Raw genomic sequence first — 13,381 nt, 5'->3', positions numbered from 1 at the left:
ACATTTAATCAAAGTAGAAGAAAAACAAGTATACCAGGAAGAAGAAAAATGACCTGAAATAACATATGTGTTCACTTGTGGAATCTATCCAAAAAAAATTTTTTTTAAGTCAAACAGTATTTCACATAGATAAGAAGAAAAATAAATGGAAGGTGCATGGGGATTAAGGGAAAGTGATAGAGAGAGAGGTGGGGGAAGGAGGACACACACACACACACACACACACACACACACACACACACACACACACACGCACGAGCAATTTCTCTACAAAGAAATCTGCTGTCACAACCAATAAAGAAAATAAAATCTCACTTTAAAAGTCTTTTTTTTTCTCTTTTTCTTATTTTTTTCCAAAGAAATTAATTCAGAAAGCAGTCAAAAAATAGCAACAATGAAAAATTGTTAAGTTAGTAGAGTTGAAATAATCCTAGAAAAATGCTATACATGTCATGATCAGTTTGCATAAGTGAGAAAACACAGCAGCAAGTACTCATATAACAATTGCTTTAGCTGTGTGAATTCCTGACAAAGAAAAAAAACCCCACCAAAAACACATTACATAAAAACAAGTTAGTTGCTGGTGTAAAACAACAACAATTAAACAACTGACACCAAACATGAATTACATGAGACTGAAAATTCAAAGAGTTTTGAGAGAGCAGAAAAAAACAAACAAACAAACAACAACAATAAAAAAAAAAAAATAAAAAAAAAAACCCAACCAACCCCCCCCCCCCCCCCCTCCAAAAAAAAAAAAAGAAATGCCAAATTATCTGTATTCACAATCAGCTAAATAACTTGAGTTCACACCCTGAATTGTACTGTGAAGAGACACTCATACTGGTGACAATGCGCAATTTGTTTGACATTAAACACTCACATTCATATACAATACAGCACAGCGGTTGAAAGACTGCATAACTCTTAAAAAAAAAAAAAAAAAAAAAACCAAGCCAATAAACTAAAATCACAGATCAAAACAGGCACATCTTTCAGTTGTCATCAAAGCAAGAATACCATCTCTCGTGATTACAGCCAGTACATATATAATAGTCATAATATTCAGTACACCTGATTAGAAATAAAGTACAAAAATAAAAGAGAGAGACAAGACAAAACAGAATTCTTTATTTTTGAGGATAAGAGATTAGCACTGGTGAGCTTTACATCCAGTCCTCATGAGAGAGAGAGAGAGAATACACACGCGCACACACACACACACACACATATATATATATATATATATATATATATATATATATATTGTGATTGTGATCAGGGGGGCAAGGCATTAACTTCATAAATGATAGTACCTCCCCAACCATAATAATCACATCACTATAAACATTATTATCAGTAATATTGTTATTATCATCATTATTATCATCATCAGTATCATCATATCACTGGCATCACCACTGTTTCATCAACCTATGAATGTCACATAAACATTTTCACATTGATGGATATGTTCATATGTTTCAACATTTTGTTTACTTTTCTGACACAAGCTCTCTGATTATGCAGGAGAAATGTGAGAGATTATGCTGCATGCTTCACTGAAAGTAACCCTTTCATCCCTGAAGAGGCATCAGGACTGTAGAAAATGTTATAATATGCCCTGCATGCGCGCACGCATGTGTGTGTGTGTGTGTGTGTGTGTGCACACACACATGCATATGTGTGCGCGTGTGCGTGTGTCTGTGTGTGTGTCTTCAACACAAGAAAGAAAGAAACAGACAACACTCAAAGTTTACAACAGAAAAGACATTTTGCTTACTACAGTCTGTCAGCAGACGGACTCTGCAGTGCTATCAACATACACAAAATCAACTCACTTCAAGCAAGCATGTCTTGTGCCTCAGTGTGTGTGTTTAGAAACCAACTCATCACACATTCCCCACTCACTCTTGTCCTCATACTCCTGAAGCCAACCATATAATTATAATCATATCATATGCAGATGGATAGTTTTTTACGAGGACAATCGATCTGCCTTTGGTTTTAGCGTGAGACTAATGCTTTTGTACTGGGAACACAGTATATGACAAAGTGATCATCATGTAACATTCTATCAACATCCATTCTAGTGCTTTTCATTTCAGCAAAAGACACAAATGCGAACAATACCAAAAAAACAGCAACCCCCCAAATACAGAACTGAAAGTAACACCTTCCCACTCAAAAGCACAACTGGCGGTTTTAAACATGCAAGAGATTCACAAAATGCATCGATTGGCAAACACAACATATGTTATGTACAATGTCACTCAAATACTAAGTACAAGCAGCATCACAAAAAATAGCACCATCTTTTGTTTGCTCTTTAAGAGTGTTAAAAAAAAAAAAAAATTCCACTATGTACAGTCAAACATATCATGGGTCTTCCTAATAGGTCATTTCAAAGCAAATTTCTTCAGTGAAAGCAAACAAGGCTGCAAATGGATCATTAACCCCTCTACTGCTGTTGATGAGTACATTACGCTGATCAGTAAATGCCTACAGTGTCACACTGCTGAGACAGGAAAGAGCTTACATATAGGTCAGGATGTCAGTCACCTTTCTGTACTTGGGCTGCTTTCCTATTTGGATTACATTACTTTTGCACAGCAAAACCAATCACACCATCGCTTAGAACACAAAAAGCAGTAACTAACCACCTTTCAAACTTACGTCACTAAGGTTTAGCAGTCATGGGGTTAATCACCTGATAACCACAAACAACTAGCTGCAGTCAAGCAGCTGATGAACTGACTGACAGACAGTTAAGTCTCATGCATGTTGAAAAGCGTGTTGAAGCAAACATGCTCTCATCACATCCGTCTCAATCCAAAGGGAATTTGAAAGAAGCGTGCAAGTTGGCTTTAAAACTACTGGCAAAAAGGTTCTTCCTGTAAGTACCTCATTCAAATTCCATGGAGTCTTTCAAACACTGAGCCTGAAATATTTCTGAGAAAAGAGTGAATCTTTCTGAGAAAGGGTCACACTTGGTAAAAGTGATTTCACAATGGCTAATCATGATGGATTGATGATCATGATCATAAATAGCAATAAATTTAAGTGTGTATGATGCCACAAACTGAAAAAAAAACCCACTTCTTAAAAAATCCAAAAGGAGTTTAAAAAAAAAAAAAAAAAAAAGGAAAAAAAAGGTAAAATAAAAAGAAGCAATGCTTAAATTTTTAATATTCAACCTTAAAATATCTTCGTGAAAACAGAATGAAATCTGTAAAAAAAAAAAAATAATAAAATAAATAAAAAATTTAAAGTTTACACAATCAGCACACATTGCAGCACTGATGCTTTCTGCAAAAATTCCAGCTCCCCCCTCAAAAAAAAAAAAAAAAAAAAAAAAAAAAAAAGATACCTTTTTGTTTCAGGCAGTTCTGATAAGGTCCATCAATTATCATTATTTCGTTCATTTATTTGTTTATAGTCTGTTCATCTAAGATGATGATATTAGAATAACAACACCAATCATCATCATCAATTACTGACGGATCTCTTGCGAGAAATAATTTCAATGACAGACCTGTACGCTGACATTCATCAAGAATATCACAGTACATAACTGTGTGGGGTGCGGTGGGGGTGGGCATGCTAATAATCAAATATCACATCCCAATAATAGTACAGGAGTTACCATTGAAAAAAAAAAAAAATCACATGCTGATGATTGTGCAGATACCTTAAAAAAAAAAAAAAAATCTCAATCTTAAAATTTCAGACCCGTCTTGTTTCCAGAGATCAGGCGATCACAAAACAAGGCTCGGCATTAATGCAAATATACATAAATTTGAACAGATATATGCGGCCCCAAAAATGTACACCAATATTTACAAAAAGCACAACTGTCCACAGCCAAGTAAGGTCTTAAATATGATTGTTCATTTCAAATGTGTGTGCGTGCGTGCGTGCGTGTTTGCGTGTTTGTGTGTGTGTGTGTGTGTGCGCGCGTGCGCGTGTGTGTGCATTCATCCATCCATCTGGAGCAGGAATCACATCCTCCAGAATAGACAAAAAAAATACAAAAAAACAAAAATAATATATATATATATATATATATCTAACATGATTGACAAAAATCACACTTAAAGTGTTAATATTGACTCAATAATATAAAATAAATCAAATAAAAATGATACTGTGACCTTACACCAGTGTTACCAATCCCTAGCTGGCACCACGATAAAAGACACTCTTTTACAGGCTCAAAAACAGTCTGGAAGGTGCTGATTCTCTGGCCTCAGAATGGGTGAAGCAACAAAGTACTTAAGATCACTGGCCTGTGTAACAATCCAGATCATCAGAAATATTTATCATAACCTTGATTTGACAAAAAGTGCAAGGAAACTTGCTAAGATCACTGACTTATGTAACATTCCAAATCATCAGAAATATTTATCATAAACTTAATTTGACAAAAAGTGCAAGGAAACTTGTTCAGATCACTGACTTATGAAACATTCTAAATCATCAGAAATATTGTAACCTTGATTTGACAAAAAGTACAAAGAAACCGGTGAAGATCACTGACCTATATAACTTTCCAAATCATCAGAAATATCTATCATAACCTTAATTTGACAAAAAGTGTAACGGAACTGGTTAAGATTGCTGGTCTACATAACATTCCAAATCATCAGAAATATTCATAAGACCTTAATTTGACAAAAAGGGCAAAGAAACTGGTTCAGATTGCTGGTTTGATAACATTCCAAATCATTAGAAACATTTATCATAACCTTAATTTGATGTGTGTGTGTGTGTGTGTGTGTGAGAGAGAGAGAGAGAGAGAGAGAGAGAGAGAGAGAGAGAGAGAGAGAGAGAGAGAGAGAGAGAGAGAGAGAGAGAGAGAGAGAGAGAGACCCTGCTCCTCAACACACACACACATACCTCCTGTGTCAATAGTTAACACTGTTGCTGCGCAAGATCAAAGAGATACTATAATCATCTGAAGTCATAAGACTGATGAACTAGGTGTGTACTGCAGGCACAATACATTTCTGCTAAATTTCTTCTACATGTAACACACACAAAAAATGAAACATGAATCTAAAATACTGGTATATTTTCATATTTTCCTTGAACAAGCAGAACAGACCTCTAACAGCTAATTCTGTGTTTGCAGTCATACTAACCTTGGTATCAAATTTGAGCTGTCTGGAGAATGTCAATATCAATCTAATATGTTAGGGGGTCTATGGGAACCACTCTGAATTATAGTGCACACACTTCTGAATTCTCAACTCATATTCATTTAATCCATATGTAAGGTCACTCTAAATTCATGGTTATGTTAGGCACAAAAACAAAACCAAAAACAAAACTTTGACAATATGTAATATGTAAACATTTCTGTGTCCGATCACATTGTTAAGATATCTTGTGTTACCACAACAAGGTCAAAAACCTACGTGCCCTTCCTTAGGCATTCAGATATACGGTTTGGTTGGGAAGATAATCACACATTCCCTTAATATACACAAACTGTCAAATCTCAAATATGTTTGAGAGAGAGAGAGAGAGAGAGAGAGAGAGGGGGGGGGGGGGGGGGAGAGAAGTCATCCAACAAAAGCAAATTGCGTTTTGTTAAAATTTCTTTACTTAAAACAAAGATAAAACATATATTATGCTGACATTTAAAAAAACAAACAACTGTACCCCTGTCCCCACACTACCCCCCCAAAGTGATCAAATAATTTCTCACAACATCATGATTCAAACATTCATCCACATTTTGCTGAAAACAACACACATGATCTTAATAATCTGCTTAAATTAAGTAATGTAGCACCATTTGTGTATCACATGCATTTGTCACCTTAAATATGTAATTGTATAAGACAGAACAGAATATTTTATCATCTCAACCAGAGAAATTTATGTCTGTTGATAAATGCTTCACAAACAATCTATGAGAATCACAGTCAGACATAAAATGGACTCAATAGCCACACACACACACACACTTTCACACACATAATCTCCCTACCACTCTGATCAGTACAATTCAGGATGTGAACAGTTTTTTTGTTTTTTTTCCTTGTTTTATTTGTTCTTTTTTTTTTAAATCCAAACTTCAGCTCCTTCATCAGTTTCTTGCTTGTCATATCACACTCACACCCAGTCACAGTCTCTTGCCATGTCATGCTCACACGCAGTCAGTTTCTTGCTTGTCATGTCATGTCACACTCACACCCAGTCACAGTTACTTGCCATGTCACACTCACATCCAGTCAGTATCTTGCTTGTCATGTCACACTCACACGCAGTCAGTCTTGCCATGTCATGCTCGCACACAGTCACAGTCTCTTGCCATTTCATGCTCACACAGTCACACTCACACCCAGTCACAGTTACTTGCCATGTCACACTCACATCCAGTCAAAGTCTCTTGCCATGTCACACTCACACCCAGTCACAGTCACTTGTCATGTCACGCTCACACCGAGTCAATTTCTTGCTTGTCATGTCACGCTCACACCCAGTCTCTTGCCATGTCACGCTCACACACAGTCTCTTGTCATGTCACCCTCACACCCAGTCACTTGCCATGTCACCCTCACACCCAGTGACAGACTCTTGTGATGTCACGCTCACACCCAGTCAGTATCTTATCATGTCATGCTCACACACAGTCAGTATCTTGCTCGTCATGTCACACTCACACCAAGTCAGTCTCTTGCCATGTCACGCTCACACCCAGACAGACTCTTGCGATGTCACACTCACACCCAGTCAGTCTCTTATCATGTTACACTCACACCCAGCAAGTCTCTTGTCATGTCACGCTTACACCCAGTCAGTCTCTTATTATGTCACACTCACACCCAGCAAGTCTCTTGTCATGTCACACTCACACCCTGTCAGCCTCTTGCTTTTCATGTTACACTCACAACCAGTGACAGTCTCTTGTGATGTCACACTCACACAGTCAGTCTCTTGTCATGTCACACTCACACCCAGTCATAGTCTCTTGTCACGTCATGCTCACACCCAGTCACAGTCTCTTGTCATGTCACGCTCACACCCAGTCAGTTTCTTGCTTGTCATGTCACGCTCACACCCAGTCAGTCTCTTGCCATCTCACGCTCACACCCAGTCAGTCTCTTGTCATGTCACACTCACACCCAGTCAGTTTCTTGCTTGTCATGTCACGCTCACACACAGTCAGTCTCTTGTCATGTCACACTCACACCCAGTCAGTCTCTTGTCATGTCACGCTCACACCCAGTCAGTCTCTTGTCATGTCACGCTCACACCAAGTCAGTCTCTTGTCATGTCACGCTCACACCCAGTCAGTCTCTTGTCATGTCACACTCACACCAAGACAGTCTCTTGCCATGTCATGCTCACACCCAGTCAGTCTCTTGTCATGTCACGCTCACACCAAGACAGTCTCTTGCCATGTCATGCTCACACCCAGTCAGTCTCTTGCCATGTCACCCTCACACCCAGTCACAGTCTCTTGCTTGTCATTCACGCTCACAACTAGTCACAGTCTCTTACTTGTCATGTCAAGCTCACAACCAGAGACAGTCTCTTGCCGTGTCACGCTCACACAGTCACAGTCTATTGCCATGTCACGTTTACACCTGCTCAGAGTGATATTGCTGTGTCACGCTCACAGCTGCTCAAAGTATCTTGCTGTGTCACGCTCACACCTGCTCATAGTGATCTTGCTGGTGCCACGCTCACAGTATCTTGCTCTGTCGTGCTCACACCCCGTCACAATCAGTATCCACACCAGCAACATAATACACAACTCACAACACAATGTTCAAAGGCTTCATGTCAGGATCACAAGAACTGATCACAAGGTTTAAAAATTGCAATAAACGAACTACAGTCACAAATTAACAACCACCGACAGCTAAACCTGTGAAATACCAAAAGTTCACAAAGTAAGGTGATTTTTTAAAAAAAAAAAAAGGTAATAATTTTTTTTTTTTTTTTTTTTAAAGAAAGAAGAAAACAAAAAGTACAATGTTTGATACTTCATTGAAAGTGAGACTTGTGACACTCAACACAAACTGATCTTCAAATGTAAGTTTGTTTTCCAAATATTATGCTACACACTACATGCTACACACTGGTGAGTTTAACTCACTCCCAACAAATAGTTTTCTCCCTTGCTTTTCCCTACAGACGACCCATTTGTTAGGGTTAGGAAAAAAATCACAAAAAATACAAAACATAAAGTAACTGAATGAAACTCACTGTATTTGACCCACTGACCCCTCTTCTCATGTCGTGTGAACCCCACCCCCTCTCCCTCTTCACTGCTCTCAGAAGCTGAGTCACTATCAGTACCTTCTTGCTGGTAACTTTCTTCACTGCAGATACTTCATTCAACGTCTTCATCATCCTCGTCGATATCGAAACCTTCAGTCTGAAGCATTTCAATCACTTCAGCAGTGGTAAAAGCCGCTGTGGTGATCTAGTTTGCCTAAAAAAATTCCACTTGAATAACCTGCAATGCCATTTTCGATACATTTGCAGATTAGCTTGTCATGTGGGGTCCTGAACTCGGTGGCTCACTGTGGAGTGTGTTGTTACGGAATTTCATGAAGAAACTTTCCATTCGACCCTTGACACGTTCGCAATGCCCAGTTTAGCTGCAATTGTTATGCTACCCCATAAGGAAAACGTGGACAAAATTTTAATTGTCGAAACCTCTATTGCATTCCATCGTCCAGAACACTACCTTACATCTGGAACGCTACAGCGTTCCATCATCCGGAGTGAGTTGATTAAAGAAAATGATAAAAGCACACTTCTGGCCCTTTACTGTGTTCCCATGCTGGCTGCTTTCTCTCTCCACACCCCCCCCCCCCGGCCCCCTGCCCCCAACCCCCCTCCCTACAACCCAACTTTTCACCCACCTCATCTCTCTTTGTTTAATTTCAACTGCAAAAAAACCCCTTCAAAACGAAAATGTAAGCAAGGCTGTAGCTGTGGAGAACACAGCAATACTGATGTAAGTGAATGAAAAATCGTTTAAAAACGTTCACGTCATAAACTAAATCCTAGCCACTATTTTTCAATCATGCAAAACAAAATTTTAGATCACAACTTGCAGTAAAAGTAAAAACATATGCAGTCACAGCCAAAGTGAACAGATCTGGTACAGAAAGAATCAAAGGCAGATGAAAAAAAAAGAAAAAAAGAAAAAAAAAAGAAGTTACAAATAATAAACAGAAAAGAAACTTGATTTTTATAACCAAAACTACTTTTCTGGATTTTCACATTTCTGAGTGTTCCCATATTTTAACAATCAATGCTTCTCATAATATGACCAATTTTCACACAAAACAAAAAATAATCCAAATGCTGCAATTTATTACCTGTGAAGAATGATGCAGATATTATATCTAAGCATTTATACTTACTTGTTCTCTAAGTCACATTATAAAGTACAGCACAAACAAAAAATACACTGTAAAAAAAAAAGAAGAAAAAAACAGTACCTATAATGCATGCTCCAAACACTACACTATATGTGCCACTTCCTCCACAACATGACTGAACTTCCTCGTCACTGTTCAATTCTGGTAAGAAAAGTTCTGAACAATTGGACAAGACCCATAATACACACACACACTCTCTCTCTCTCTCTCTCACTCACACACACACACACACACACTTCACAAGGACACTGCAGTAACAGAAGGCTACCCAATCTAATAAAGAGACAACAACTGGATGCTATGGAAACAAAATTCACTTCCAAAGTGACTTGCATGTGTGGTAATTCAATTACCATTATACCTATGAGTGTGAACAGCTGAAAGCACTTTTACCTTATCCATTCATAAAATCTGCATGCAGTTCCATCTGCTTCCATTGCAAACGCTTTACATGACAGTCAACTTATGTTTGAAACAGTTCACAGTTTCATTAGGAGCCCCACTGGCTCTCTGTTGTAATTTCACTGGTTGACTGCTTAGTCAGTTTCAGTCTGTTCACACTTTAAAAAAAAAAAAAAATGTAGATTGAGGAGACAGAAATAAGGAAAGCAGTGATGACATGAGGCATGGGGTGAGGTGGAGAAGGACATGGGTTTTCATCTAAAATCGTATGTGTGGATAGCCGTTAAGCAAAAGAACAAATGAACACACATACGCACACACTTCAATTTCTATGGAAAATTGCACTGTACAAAAAAAACAGAAGATCAAAGCCCCTTTTTGTGTTAAAACATCCCCTTAAAAGATACTAGGAGGAAAAGACAGTTGATCAATACTAAATAATGTACGAATGTTCTCTTTGAGCATCTGATAATAAATGGTAGACATTTCTACCAGTTCCTGTGCTAATGCATATATCCCTTTCCCCAATTGAAGAATAAAAGATGTATCCATTTCATGACAGTAAATCTTTCAAGCTTCTCCACCTGTGAAGAGTGACAACACTGTCACTGACAATGATCATGTGAATGAGATTTAAACATACAAAAGAACATGCTACCACTGACTCAGATCACTAAATTCATCATAAAGAATCAATGACAATGCTACCAACCACTGACTCAATTATTAAATCAATCATAAAAATCAGTCACAATGCTACCACTGACTCAGATCACTAAAATCAATCATTAAAATCACAGTGCTACTGTGGACTCTGATCACCAAAATCTGTTACAAAAATTGCAATACTACTACAGATCTGATCACTAAAATTAATTATAAAAATCACAATGCCACTACTGACTCTGATCACTAAAATCTGTCATAAAAATCGCAATGCTACTACTAACTCTGATCATTAAAATCCACTATGACAATGCTGCTCTGGCACAATTCTGCCACTCTTTTAGTCTTGCCTGACCATAAAAGATCAATGTTGGGTTGGTACAGACAGGGTGGGAGTAGGAGCAGGGGGCAGAGGAGGGGGTGGTGGTGTTGGGAGGGGTAGGGTGGTGGTGGAAACGACTAACGGACCCTAACCAGAGGATCACCAGAAAGCTAGCAAAGCCCGAGTGTAAGCCCGACCTCAGAACATATCAAAGCCATGAAGGAACACAGCATGTTGCCTGTCATCTTTTGAGCAAACCTGATAGCATGGACACAGTGGCACTTTATGTCTTTTGAAATCAAGTGATCTTTTGTTTTGTTTTGTTTTGTACTGCCTGTTTATATTGTTTATCAGCATGACCATGACTAGTAAGGCTACCAGTTTATTTCCACATTTGTTTGTTTTGTGTGTATGTGTGTGCGTGTGTCTGAGTGTGTGAGTGTGTGTGCGTGCATGTGTGTGTGTGCACATGAGTGTGTATGCATGTGTGCGCATGAGTGCGTGCGTGCATGCGTGCGTCTGTGTGTGTGTCCACACTGGCTTGTTTCTTCCTCCCCTCCCCTCCCATTCCCACCACACCTCCCCTCCCCCCAATTCTCTTCCATCCTCATCCGCTCAGCTTGGGAACAATGTTTCTGTTGCCCTGGTGGTTCGTGGTCAAGGCTGGCAGGAGCAGCAACAGCGGCAGCAGTCAGTAGGGGAAGACCCAAGAGATTTTTTTTTCTTTGTTTTTTTACTTAGACAGTTTGCTGATCACCCGGATCAATGCTCCCTTCTCCTCCCTCAGTTTCTGAAAACAGCAAAACATGGGACCCTTTAGTGAACAGACTGACTGCAACATGGCAAGTTTTGAAAACGAAACAGCAAGAGATGGGACCCTTTAGTGAACAGACTGACTGCAACATGGCAAGTTTTGAAAACGAAACAGCAAGAGATGGGACCTTTTACAGACTGACTGCATGCGACATGGCAAGTCTCCACTGCTACATGTACAGTAATATGTCCTCAAGGATGAGTGTGCAGTTTGCTCTTTTACTGCTGCTGCTGAGAGAGAGAACGAGAAAGCAAGAGAATGAGAGAGGGACAGACACACAGACAGAGACACACACACACACACACACACAAACACACAGACAATGCAAGTCAGAGAGACAGGGACTGACAGATGGACAGACAAAAAGAGAGACAGGAAAATAGAATTACAACAACAGATTGAAAATACAAATTAGTTTACTGATTTTTTTTTTCCTTTGAAAGACAGGAAATCACTTTTTTCTGCAAAGAACAACTTTTTTTGTTGTTGTTGTTTTTTAATGCGACAGAGGAGAACAACAGTTGAACAAACAAAACAAGAGACATCAGCAGGAGTACAGGAACTAAGAAACTATTTCAGACAATGTGAGTGACGTAATGAAACAGCTGTGATGGTGGACTGAAAGACTAGGGCAGGGTTCATACAGACTTTCAAGAAAACGAAGGGACATTTTAGAGACATAAACTAAGGAGGAAAATGCTAAATTTAGATGTTTGTGTGTGTTTATTTATTTTTGGACACACGCCCGCACACACACACACACACACACACACGCAAAACAAACACATAAACGCACACAATATTTATGAATTTCAATGACTTTGATGAATCATCTAATAATAAATAAATATTCATATATGGGTACCCTTTTTCTCTTCTTCTCACTGCTTTGTCCATTTACTACAACATGATTTACATATGTATACATTCATTCACTTCAGGATACACACACACACACACAAACACACATATGCAAACGCACGCACATGCACACACACACACACATATACATAGAAACAAGCATGTACAAACACACACATTTTCACATATTATTTGCGCACACATTCACATGCACCCACTTTCACTAATTCGATTAGTCAAACTACAGCCACACAACAATTCATAATTACAGTTTCTTTGGTAAACAACATTAATCAAACAAGAAGCAAGCCAACCCCACTGAACTAATTAAAAAAAAATTTGAATATAAAAAAAAAACTATCACCGGGTTTTAATGTAAGTGTTGTAACAATGTGAATGTGTGGGTCCTCTTGAGAGTGTGCATGTATGCATACATTTAATGAATTCACGAGGAAATCGCGCTGGGGCCTATAACAACCTTCAAATATGAATCTGCGGCTGTTGATTTGGAGAGCAGAACACCTGTGAATCAGTTTGTGTTGACTTGAAAATGAGAAAGACTTCTGGTTGTTCAAATCAACTGGTTCTGTCTTGGGCAAGTGATTCAGTGATTATCATTTGCTTGAAGGTCTTTAAGTTTAATTCATGAATGGACAAAGGTTTACTTGTGAAGTCTGTTTTATCATTTTCAATAAGCAAAAGTGTGTGTTGTTTGTGTGTGAAATTGTAATAACATTTATGTTCAAGAATTTTACTGGAAAGATTTCCTGTGACATTGTTCTAAAATGAAAGTTGTAAATTATGAATAAAGTTGGTGTTTGGCTTGAACAGGGGAAACAGTTCTAACTGTTTAACACCTAGTGCTGTCTAAGGCATCCATGTCACATTAACATTTTAACA

At 38.4% G+C, this 13,381-nt stretch overlaps 1 protein-coding gene across 1 annotated transcript in view; it reads right to left on the bottom strand.

Moving 5' to 3' along the window:
- Positions 1 to 5,662: 5,662 nt before the first annotated feature.
- The window catches only part of LOC143282891 (uncharacterized), a 56,722-nt gene continuing 49,003 nt past the window's right edge, over positions 5,663 to 13,381 (bottom strand). The window contains exon 19 of the mRNA XM_076588769.1: positions 5,663 to 11,596. Within this exon, the coding sequence (XP_076444884.1) occupies positions 11,540 to 11,596 (57 nt within the window). The 3' untranslated portion in view covers positions 5,663 to 11,539. The remainder of the gene's footprint in view (positions 11,597 to 13,381) is intronic.

Source organism: Babylonia areolata, chromosome 6 (genome assembly GCF_041734735.1).
Source record: "Babylonia areolata isolate BAREFJ2019XMU chromosome 6, ASM4173473v1, whole genome shotgun sequence".
NCBI lineage: Eukaryota > Metazoa > Mollusca > Gastropoda > Neogastropoda > Buccinidae > Babylonia > Babylonia areolata.
This window is presented reverse-complemented; position numbering and strand designations above follow the sequence as displayed.